This window comes from Mytilus californianus, unplaced genomic scaffold, assembly GCF_021869535.1.
Source record: "Mytilus californianus isolate M0D057914Y unplaced genomic scaffold, xbMytCali1.0.p SCAF_9, whole genome shotgun sequence".
In the NCBI taxonomy this organism is placed as follows: Eukaryota; Metazoa; Mollusca; class Bivalvia; order Mytilida; family Mytilidae; genus Mytilus; species Mytilus californianus.
The window spans coordinates 84,198,409-84,210,977 of record NW_026262745.1 but is presented as its reverse complement, the minus strand read 5'-3'; the positions used below and the strand labels follow the sequence as shown (position 1 = coordinate 84,210,977).

The 12,569-nt window shown below is 32.0% G+C and overlaps 1 protein-coding gene across 1 annotated transcript in view; it reads left to right on the top strand.

Moving 5' to 3' along the window:
- Nucleotides 1–8,954, top strand: part of LOC127714115 (uncharacterized) — a 31,071-nt gene extending 22,117 nt beyond the window's left edge. Inside the window, exons 16-19 of the mRNA XM_052220091.1 lie at nucleotides 431–620; nucleotides 852–969; nucleotides 2,504–2,594; nucleotides 7,450–8,954. Of these exons, the coding sequence (XP_052076051.1) occupies nucleotides 431–620; nucleotides 852–969; nucleotides 2,504–2,594; nucleotides 7,450–7,524 (474 nt within the window). The 3' untranslated portion in view covers nucleotides 7,525–8,954. The remainder of the gene's footprint in view (nucleotides 1–430; nucleotides 621–851; nucleotides 970–2,503; nucleotides 2,595–7,449) is intronic.
- Nucleotides 8,955–12,569: the final 3,615 nt, after the last annotated feature.

Here is a 12,569-nt window from a genome sequence, read left to right as displayed (position 1 = left end):
AATTTGAAATTTAATAGACAGTAATAACAGAACATTCTGTATAATAAATTAAATAACACATATCTGAGAGGGTGATAGAGCAGATTGTTACTCCTCAAAAAGACATTGTCAACCTTGGCTTCGCCTCAGTTGACAATGTTTTCTCGGGGTAACAATCTGCTCTATCACCCTCTCAGCTATGTGTTATTTATATAATGTTATGCTATAAGTCTCCGAGAGATCTAATTGAACAAAGATTACCAAAGATCTACAATCAACATCTAGTTCTCCAAATGAAAAAAAACCAAACATTTGAGACAGGAACATGCAGATGTACCTGGGTTTAACTTTTTTTTTTAATTTCAACTCTCCCTCTTTAATTCCTAATCAGTGGACTTAGTTTGTGTATGTACATTTTTGTGAAAAAGAAATGTTGGATTTTTAATTATAGATAGATATCAGCCTAAATGGCAACCATGTTGAAAAATTTGAACCTCAGGATATTCCAGTAGCTGACTATCCAAAGGCAAAGGAACAGAACATACTGGATGAAGTAGTAGTACAGACAGGGAATAAGTCATACAGATTAGAGGACCTGGCTTACACAAGGAGTGGAGATAAAGGAAATATGTGTAATATAGGTAAAAAATGATATAAATATTACAGTAAACTAAAATGATAAATTTGTTATGTTCAGAGATGTTCTCCACACATCAACCAAACATGTTGTACCTTTAGTCTATATAATAGGTGATACAGTTATCATATACCATTTTCCATTATTTTAGGTGTGATAGCGACGCATCCAGCTATATTGCCTTACTTAAAGCACCAGTTACAGCTATCATCTTTTTTTTTTATCCTTGTTTAAGGTGTGATAGCCAGACATCCAGCCATATTACCTTACCTAAAGCAGCAGTTAACATCAGAAGCTGTCCAGAAATACTTTTCACATTTATTTGACGATCCAGTTACGGCTTCTGTACAGAGGTGAGTCATTCTAGTTGTTACTTTTAAAAATCCACATTAGCCATTTAAGATTTCATTTCTGTTAGCTTTTTTTTTCTAAAAATCTTTCTGAAACTTGAAAATTGATGAACTGAACAATTTATAAAAAGAGGATGTGTTTGAAAGAAAAATATCTAGTAAGAGTCGGCTGCTGAAATCGCAAAATGGCTGGAATTTTTCAATATCTTTTAATGAGTGTTATTGATAATTGAATACACTGTTGAAGACTGTTTACATTAATGAGTTGAGTATTTACTAGACTATTTTAACCCCGTATAATATTTTTTTCCCCTATAGATCGTGCAAATATGTATAAATAATGAATAAATTATAAGTTGTTAATTCCTAATCAGTGGACTTAGTTTGTGTAAAACTCTTGAATGCTCTCTTGTTACGTTGCGACTTGATTATGGTAATGCTTTAATGTATGGTGTGAATGCCTCGAGTCTATCCAAACTTCAGCGTGTCCAGAACACCTCTGCCAGGCTAGTAACCCGCAAAAAGAAGTTTGAACATATAACTCCAACACTTATGACTCTTCATTGGCTACCATTTAAATTCTGATGCCAGTATAAACTGTTGCTTTACGCATTCAAAGCCTTGCATGGACTTGCACCTGTGTATCTGAGTGAACTCATACATTTTTACATACCAGCACGATCTTTGCGATCTGAAAATGCTGCTTTAATCGAGATGCCAAAAAATGCACAGACAAAAATGTATGGTGAACGGAGGTTTGATGTGGCGGCTGGGACTCTGTGGAATAGCCTTCGAACAAATCTTAGAAATGAACAATCGCTAAAACTATTCAAGAAAGGACTAAAGACGCATTTATTCAAAGTTGCATTTGTGGATCGCTTATAGTAAAGACCTGGAACCGTGATTGATTGTATTTGACTGATGTTGATTTGCTATAGTAATATTTAGTACATTTTAGTCTGATTTGATGTGTTTCTGTATATTTTGATATAACATTTTATTATAAGCCTATGTCTTTTAGTAACTTATTTTTAAATACAAAATAGTAGTAGCATTCACCAATTTTAGAAATATTTAATATAGATAACAAGTATTGAAATTTTTACTTATTCATTAATAATTCTTTTATTTAATTTTTAACCAAGTTGAAGAAGTTTTAGAGTCTTAACTTTTTATAGTTGATTTGATGTTGTATGCTTTTAAACATATTTTGGTCTATTTTTAACTTTGTAGTTTCGTGTTTGTACGAACTTGTGTGTATTTGTTTTAACATGTAAAGCGCTTAGAGTAATTATAGTGTTATATAATGCGCTTTAAAAATGCCTTGTAATAATAATAATAAGTTATTCATAGTTGTCACCTAACCTTGACTATTATTAGTTCAGTGATACATAACCTATTCATTAATAGGTCTTAAAATGTGAGCGATAAATCATCTTTATTTAAACTTTTTAAAAATGGATTGTAAAGTTCTTGCATATCCTTTTTGATTTACCTGAATATTAAAAGATTTTAACAAGTGTATTTATTACTTTAGATACTATGTTCCTGGTATACATGGAATGAACTTTGTCCTGCCTGATGTATTAGGAGGAGGTGGTGTGGCATCTCTACGGAGTGACCCTCAGGTGATTATTCATAATCAGAATAACAGATATGGGTTAATATCAATTTACTAAGGATTCAGTTTTTTTTTGGTGGAGACCAATTTTTTTGTGGATTGAGGAACAATAGTTTTTGTCTCGCCTGCGATGAAAGTCGCAGAAAGTGAGACATAGGTATTACTATCCGGCGGCGGCGGCGATGGCGGCGTTAACTATTTGTATAAAGCTTTATATTTCAGAAGGTAGAAGACCTGGATGCTTCATACTTTGTATGCAGATACCTTATGTTACGAACTTTCCGTCTGTCATATGTCCAATGTCCTTGACCTTATTTTCATGGTTCAGCGACTGCTTGAAAAAAAAGTTTTCCTTGTGCACAGGTTTGTCTGTACTCAAGAAAAAAAATGGCCATATTTGTCAATCCCTTCTGATGAAGTTAAGTTTTTAAGTTTTGGTCTTTTTTTCTAATACTATATGCAATAGTTCAACTATATTTGGTGTATGGAAATATTTTATGATCTATTTGTCAGTCACGCAGGTTTTTTTTTTACCTTGACCTCATTTTCAAGGTTCATTGCTCAGTTTTAAGTTTTGTGTTTTGGTCTGTTTTTCTTAAACTATAAGTAATAGGTCAACTATATTTGTTGTATGAAAGAATTGTTAGCTGTACATGCCTGCCTAGCATGGTTCATCTGACCTTGACCTAATTTCCTGGTTCATTGGTCAATGTTTAGTTTTCTTGGTTAATGTTAAGTTTATGTGACAGTTGTAATAAAGCTTTATATTTAGGACTATCAACATAATATCAATGATTAGTAAAGAAGGCGAGACATTTCAGCGTGTGCACTCTTGTTTTGTGAATATTTTGATTTTATGGTTTTGGCAAAATCTGCATACAAGCCGAAAGAAAATAAAATCTTCTTTGAACAATTAGGGGCCTCGGTGGCCAAGTGGTCTAAGTAGTCGAACTACTGTATCACTAGCCTGTCAACACTGAGGTTGTAGTTCGAATCCTGCACGGGGTAGGTGCACACGACTCCAATCTTAATTGACTAGGATTGTCAGTTTTCCTACCGTTGGTAGGTGGTTGTCTCCGGCTTCCTCCACCAAAAAAAAAAACTGACTGCCACAAAATAGCACAATAGTGTTGAAAGTAGTGTTAAACACCAATCAATCAATCAATCAATCTTTGAACAATTGAATTCATGGTTTACCTATACCACTCAATCCACAAACATTTATATCTCACAAATAATAATGATTCCACAGTAGATCACAAACATTTATATCTCACAAAAATGATTCCACAGTAGATCACAAACATTTATATCTCACAAATAATAATGATTCTACAGTAGATCACAAACATTTATATCTCCCGAATAATAATGAATAATAATGATTCCACAGTAGATCACAAACATTTATATCTCACAAATAATAATGATTCCACAGTAGATCACAAACATTTATATCTCACAAATAATTATGATTCCACAGTAGATCTCTAACATTTATATCTCACAAATAATAATGATTCCACAGTAGATCACAAACATTTATATCTCCCGAATAATAATGAATAATAATGATTCCACAGTAGATCACAAACATTTATATCTCCCGAATAATAATGAATAATAATGATTCCACAGTAGATCACAAACATTTATATCTCCCGAATAATTATGAATAATAATGATTCCACAGTAGATCACAAACATTTATATCTCACGAATAATAATGATTCCACAGTAGATCACAAACATTTATATCTCACAAATAATAATGATTCCACAGTAGATCACAAACATTTATATCTCACAAATAATAATGATTCCACAGTAGATCATAAATATTTATATCTCACGAATGATAATGATTCCACAGTAGATCACAAACATTTATATCTCACGAATGATAATGATTCACAGTAGATCATAAACATTTATATCTCACGAATAATAATGATTCCACAGTAGATCACAAAAATTTATATCTCACGAATAATAATGATTCCACAGTAGATCACAAAACTTTATATCTCACGAATAATAATGATTCCACAGTAGATCACAAACAAATAATACACTGTCACCAAGGTTACCAAAATGATGCCAGTTAGATCACAATGGAATTCCACATTTTCACCAAATTATACCAGGTAAATCACAAAAGTATACAAATTTTCATGGATTGTGTGGGTATAGGTGAACAACGGTTTGAAAAATCAAAATTCCTAACGTTTGCATACAGAATATAACTAAAACAAGTATCCATGAAAAATACAATGTTTCCTTAATTCACCAAAAATGAATGAATGGACAGTAATCACAAACTGATTCTATAAGGTCACTCAAATAATTTATTTAGAGGTCACCAAATGTTCCTCAGTGATGAGTAAGAACTTTCCTTAATATGAGGTAAGCCCTAAATGAGTGTTCCAGCTAGATCCTTTTTAGCTCACCTGACCTGAAAGGTCAAGTGAGCTTTTCTCATCACTTGGCGTCCGTCGTCCGTCGTCCGTAAACTTTTACAAAAATCTTCTCCTCTGAAACTACTGGGCCAAATTTGACCAAACTTGGCCACAATCATCATTGGGGTATCTAGTTTAAAAAAAGTGTCCGGTGACCCGGCCTACCAACCAAGATGGCCGCCATGGCTAAAAATAGAACATAGGGGTAAAATGTAGATTTTGGCTTATATCTCTGAAACCAAAGCATTTAGAGCAAATCTGACATGGGGTAAAATTGTTTATCAGGTCAAGATCTATCTGCCCTGAAATTTTCAGATGAATCGGACAACCCGTTGTTGGGTTGCTGCCCCTGAATTGGTAATTTTAAGGAAATTTTGCCGTTTTTGGTTATTATCTTGAACATTATTATAGATAGAGATAAACTGTAAACAGCAATAATGTTCAGCAAAGTAAGATCTACAAATAAGTCAACTTGACCAAAATGGTCAGTTGACCCCTTAAGGAGTTATTGCCCTTTATAGTCAATTTTTAACCATTTTTCGTAATTTTTTGTAATTTTTTACAAAAATCTTCTCCTCTGAAACTACTAAGACAAATTTAACCAAATTTGTCCACAATCATCATTAGGGTATCTAGTTTAAAAAATGTGTCCGATGACCCCGCCCGCGAACCAAGATGGCCGCCATGGCTAAAAAATAGTACAAAGGGTAAAATGCAGTTTTTGGCTCATATCTCTGAAACCAAAGCATTTAGAGCAAATCTGATGAGGATAAAATTGTTCATTAGGTCAAGATCTATCTGCCCTGAAATTTTCAGACCAATCAGGCAACCCGTTGTTGGGTTGCTGCCCCTGAATTGGTAATTTTAAGAAAATTTTGCAGCTTTTGGTTATTATCTTGAATATTGTTATAGATAGAGATAAACTGTTAACAGCAATAATGTACAGCAAAGTTAGATCTACAAATAAGGCAACATGACCAAAATTGTCAATTGACCCCTTAAGGAGTTATTGCCCTTTATAGTCAATTTTTTACAATTTTCATAAATTTTGTAAATTTTTGTAAATTTTTACAAAGTATTTTCCACTGTAACTACCGGGCCAAGTTCATTATAGATAGAGATAATAGTAAGGAGCAAGAATGTTCAGTAAAGTAAGATCTACAAACACATCACCATCACCAAAACACAATTTTGTCATGAATCCATCTGTGTCCTTTGTTTAATATGCACATAGACCAAGGTGAGCGACACAGGCTCTTTAGAGCCTCTAGTTGTCTGACCCCTGTGCCCTTTTCTAATGTTATTTTGCCAGCCTGGCTATTTTTGAGCTGCCTTTCACTTTTTACAACAATATTTAAGATAACTGACCAATTTACTCGAGTCATCAGTAGTTTGAAGTGGAGCCAAAATTGATAAGGACAATAAATATGAACTCTTCACATTGTCAAAAATAATGTTAATTAATTTCTGTTACCTCAGCATAAGGCAATATATTTTTGTATCTTGAACTCATACTTGATAGTAAATAATATAGAGTTACTCCCCTTAGTTAACTGTATTTTTAAAATTTTGTTTCTAAATATGAGTGCCGTTAATTTCTTGTCAAATCCAATTCAAATTTTAAAGAAGGCTTTATGATACCAAAGTCTAACATTAGCAAATACAGCTTTTTTGCCAAGCAAATGGCATTCACCACTTAGAACAAAGGCTTGTCTGCTTAGAGTTGGAATAATCTGTATGAGCAGGGTAACATACTGTGCAGACTCTTACCTTGGAAAGCCCGCATCTAAAAAGTTTGACTTAACCTGATTGTCTTGTACATAGCATGATGTATTAAAAATTCATTAACAAGTTGTTATCCTGAAGATCCATGTAGTATTCTTTGTTGGACATAAATCAGCCACCAATCAATCAAATTAATTTAAGATTATTTCAATTATCAGAAATTTGGAACAATTTTGTTTACACACTTATTTATCTTTCCATTCATACTAAAGTTGATAAGAAGGGGAAACATAAATGACGGTCTGGTTGGGGTTTAAAGAATAGAGAATAATAGGCTTAAGTTGCAGAATAAGAGCAAAAAATATAAAGAATAGACAAAAATAGACAAAAATAATTAAAAAAATGGAGAATAAAGGGGTGCTAAAATATAAAGAATAGAGAATAATGGTCAAAATGAATAACTTACTTACTGCCCAGTATTCCATTGGTATGTAGGGCAGCAACAAAGGAATCAAAATAAATAAAGAATAGAGAAAAATGGTCTAAAATATTAAAGAATAAAGAAACAAAGAACCCCCCCCCCCCCCCCCCCATCCGGACCCTCTCATATGCTGTCATACTAAAACAGCTAACATGTTTTCATTTGTTGTTTATATATTCTGTTGTTTATTATTTCAGGGCAAGGCATATGGACAGATGTTATTGGACTTTATTGTGAAGGATGTTCCAGATATGTCCCAGTATTTAAAATAAAATGTTGACTAATAGAATTCTGCATTATCTTAATTACAATATTCAAGGAAATGTCAACATGTTTGTTTGAATATCTGTCTCTAATTGTGATAATTTATAATAATTTGACATACTTCTTAGGCATTTAAAATGTATATTATTTGACAATTTAGAATCAATGAGAAAGCAATTGAATGACACAAAAAAACATGTAGAGGTCAAGATCTATTGTTGAACCATATATAATTGTCTATACATAATAGCAAGCTCTAAATCTAAAGTCTAGAAATTTTTGAATAAAGTTAGCATAAACTGTTCTTCTTCATGTATTAACAAACACAATTTTGAGAATAAGGAAGAAAGTATTTTTTTATGGAAATGATTCCTAGTAAACTTATTAAAAAAAGCTATTATTAAGTCTTTGTTAACTTGTGTTGTTGGGTTTATGTTTCATTGACATTTTCCCATCTTCTTGAAAGGTTGTAATATATTGGTTGATACCCATTATAAACAAAATGGTTCATGAATGAATGGAACAGTTACAAGAACCAGAAAGCTCTGGTTTTAAAAAAGATAATTAATGTTTGGAAAATTGTTGAAAATCCAAACCTCAGGTATAACCAATTGACCGTTTTGTAAAGACTTGACACCTATGTGACCTTGGTTATATGTTGTAGCATTTAAAAGACAAATTGTTGTATTTATTTTATTTTGCACAATCTCAATAATGTATTTTTTTATTGTATTTTGAAATCAATGATTATGAATATTTTAAATTGTATATCATTAAATGATGACCGTGATTTTGAATCTTGTTTTTAGGGGGAGGAGTGGATAATGGTATGGGATATCCTTTCTTTTTATGGTCAAGATCTACTGTTTTTGTACACTTTATTCCTGTTTGGGCATATTTCATTTTATAAGAGTATGGGTAATCTACTGAATATGCAACATTTCACATTTTCAGAAAATCTAGTGTTGAAATGGGAAATTAAGAAAATAAAATATGTTGAACTGCACATCAACCCTATCTCTTATGCCAGGTTTAAAATAGATTTAGAATAGAACATGCATAAATTTATGAACACTGATCAAAACATGGATTTTGTTTTCTGAAAGCATGAAATGAAAGTGCCATGAGACATTGTTTTTCCATGTAGAATAATGGAATAAGCTCATAAAGAAAAACACACCTGGAAGAAGATAAAATTTTACCCAAGTTGGGTTTGAGGGTAAGCGTGTGCAGATGTTCATGCATCACCCACCATGTAAATACAGACTCAGTAAATGATAAAATGACAGGGAATTGACACAGTTGGTTAATTTACAAAAAGGAGGACTATTTTGGGGTTATAAGCTCTGAGACAGGGTAAAATGTCATTTCAATGTTGTAACTTATATTTTCATAAAAAAGATTTAATTTTGCAAATAAACAGATATAATTCTTTCTATTCACTCTTCTTTAGTTTGTCTAGTTGCCACACAAATGTAATGAAAGAGTTCTGTTCATATTTAGGTTGTACAGAACAAACACAGGATTAAGTTAAAATGTACTTTTTCAGGTATTGAGTTTTAAAATTACTATGAAAAAAGGTGATTGCTAGTGGTTGAAGAGCGGTGGAAGATACCAAAGGTCATAAGTAGAAAACAAACTGAAATGGTATATTTCCCCTCGCTGCTGGTTGTAAGATCCGCAGCCACCCCCTGACAGATTTTCCGCGGGTCAATGTAGGGAAACGGAACTTTTTGGAAAATCTCGAAAATTGTCCGCCTTCATCCCAGCCTACCCCTATTGCAGGACCTTTTTGAAATTGAAAATTTCACCATCACCTCAAAAATAATCTTCATGTAGATACTCATCATCCAATAATACAATATTATTCAAAATGTATAGCTATATATGCTTTGCCATTTCAACATTGATTTTAAGAATGAATAAGAAAAATAAACAGCTTATAATATAGGTATTTTTTCCCTTAAGAAAGAAAGGTTAGGTCAATTATCATTTATTTAGAGGATCAACGTCTGACTCTTTTTGTTCTATTTTTTATTGTGTTGAATTACAATGTATATCAAATTATTACCTTTAATTAATTTTTGGTCAGTAGACAAGCACAGGACCTACAATGTTCCTATTAAATTCATTGATTTTGTTCTCTTCTGAAATATGCATGAGATGTTTGACATTGGACATAAAGCAAACCACAACTAATCGATCATTTCTTTTTTACAAAATCTTAACCCCCAAACGATATTGATTATTTTCATTTGTGATAAGTATTTATTTCTATGCCTCACACAAACAATTTTAAGCTTGGCCTTTCTTGAACTGTCAATTTTCTGATTGTATCTTCTTAATATTATGTATAAATAGGAGCTAGTAGCTATTATTCCAAACTGTCAACACCAAGTGGCTCTATGATCTTTAATATTCACTACAGCATTTGAATAATAGTTGATGGACTGACTTGTAAAACCATCATTCTTTGACACTGCATTAAATTGAAAGCTTACAGAAGAGAGTTTTTGTATGAGTGATTTAGTCTATTTTAAAACGTTTTCCAAGTTTATGCATATAATTTGTTGTTTCTGTGGCAACACTATCACTAATAATGCCTGGAATATTATTAATATTTCTTAAATACAAGAAAACCTGCATTATGTAAGCAAAATTGTATACATTCATTGCTATATGTATCGAAGTTCATTAAAACGAATTTGTAAAAATTAGCACTTATCAGTATTTTTGCAAATGGACTGCTTGTTTCCATGGCAACACATTCAATGGCAAATATTGCACAATTAAATATGTGAATTTTTCAAATGATTTTATTTGTTTTTTCTAGATTGAGTAATTGTTTTTCTTGTATATTTTTCATGATCATGAAAACAGACTGAAATCTCTTCATAATCAGCACTTTTATCCAGAAAAGAGAAATTGTGTTTGTTTCCTTCAAGTGGTAACACCATTATCGATATACTATACTAGCAAAATTATTTATATATACACATGTGTGTATACAGTGAAACTTAATAAGTGTTTTAGTTTTCCTACTTTTGTGCACATTTAAGAAACTAACTGAAACTTTTTCAAAATTGTTTTAAAATTGTTTTCATAGCAACACAGTTAAAACTATAATACCATTATATATGAATATGTTTAAAATTTTGATGATTACAATAATTTCTACATATTGTATATTTGTTTATTTTTTTCTGACTGCACAGTTAGGTTTTAAAACATTTTTTTTCAAAATTTTTCAAATTTTTTTTTTCTGAAAAAATGAAAACTAAGCATTTTGTATCCATGGTAACAAAATAATGAGACATAATTCCCCATTACTTTTTAGCATCATTGATAAGATAAGACTATGGTATTTATGAATTCATGGTTGTCTTTAACTCATGTGTCCGCAAAAAATTATGGTGAGCATTCAAAAATGACCTTAAAAGGGTATTTTTTACCTAATGCAAACCACATGAAGAGGGGGGTATATGTGATTATGATTGAAAATGAATATGAAAAAGTCAGTTATTAAATTACATTAATAAAATGCATATATTTGATAAAGTCATAAAAAAATATTATTTCTCTTGATCTTATATTATGAAAAATTATGTTGAAAATAGCCTTTTTCAGCTTAAAATCATAGATATCCAGATGAGGTTAAACTGGTCATCGGTTGCTATGGCAACCGATATGCTTAGCAACCAAATTTTTGCCATTTTTTGTTTGTTTCATCAAGACTAGTAAGTGTGTGAAGTTTGAAGAAAATCCATGACCATGCGTGCCACACTCCCTATGTAAGAGTTTAAATAGTTACAGAGACTAATTACAACCAAAAGACAAACAACAGTCTACAAAACACAACATAGAAAACTAAAGACTAAGCAACACGAACACCACCATAAACCAAGGATGATCTCAGGTGCTCTGGAATGGTATGCAGATCCTGCTCCACATGGATGACTTTAACTTCTAACTCGGAACTCTTGGTTAAATAGTGTCCTTGTAAGCAATATAATTTATGACCCAGTCACCTTGTCAAATATGTAAGACACAGTGAGCTACATCAGCATAAAAAACCAAAACAAACACTTGTCAGCATTCACTGTGAAAAGTACCAACAAAAGGGCATTTTTAGTGTTCACATAGGTTGTAAAATAACATTCTCAATTTTATTAATGTTTAAGCCTTTTGACCAATAGTGAGCTTAAGTATAACTCAGAATTTATCAATTTCAAGGTGGTATCATTCAGTATTGTTTTGATTATTTCTGTTTTAAGCTCATCGGGTCAAATACAGGTTTATTTATTTTGTAATAATATTTCCTTTCTCTATTTGAACTTTACACGTATACCTAACAACAAAATTATTTTCATTTACCTGTGTTTAAAGTAATTGCAAATGGCTGATATTTTTGTTCAAGCATATTGTTTTTCTTAAATTGTTTAACATTTCACAGCGGTATAACATGTTACTTTAATTATTCTTTCATTTATTAGCTCACCGGGGCCCGAAGGCCCCTATGTGAGCTTATGCCATCACTTGGCGTCCGTCGTCATCCGTCATCTGTCGTCGTCGTCTGTTGTCTGACACGGGGTAAAATTGTTCAATTGGTCAAGATCTATCAGCTCTGTAATTTTCAGACGAATCGAACAACCCATTGTTGGGTTGCTGCCACCGAATTGGTAGTTTTAACAAAATTTTTTGTCAATTGACCCCTTAAGGAGTTATTGCCCTTTAAAGACAATTTTACACAATTTGTTCATCAAGTTTGCTAACATTTAAAAATCGTCTCCTCTGAAATACAGGTGAGCGATTCAGGCTCTTCAGAGCCTTTTGTTTATTTTGTATTTGCATTGTATCATAGATCAAATTTATTTTTTAGTGTATGTTCACTGGTGTTAATATTTCTTTTGATTGAGTTAAGCCATTTCAATTAATATTTTATAGTGTGTCTTTCTATGTTGTGATGTTACACTATTGTTTCAGATAAGGGTGAAGGTTTAGTACCATTAAAACGTTTAAACCCGCTGCAATTGTTTGCACCTGTCCTAAGTCA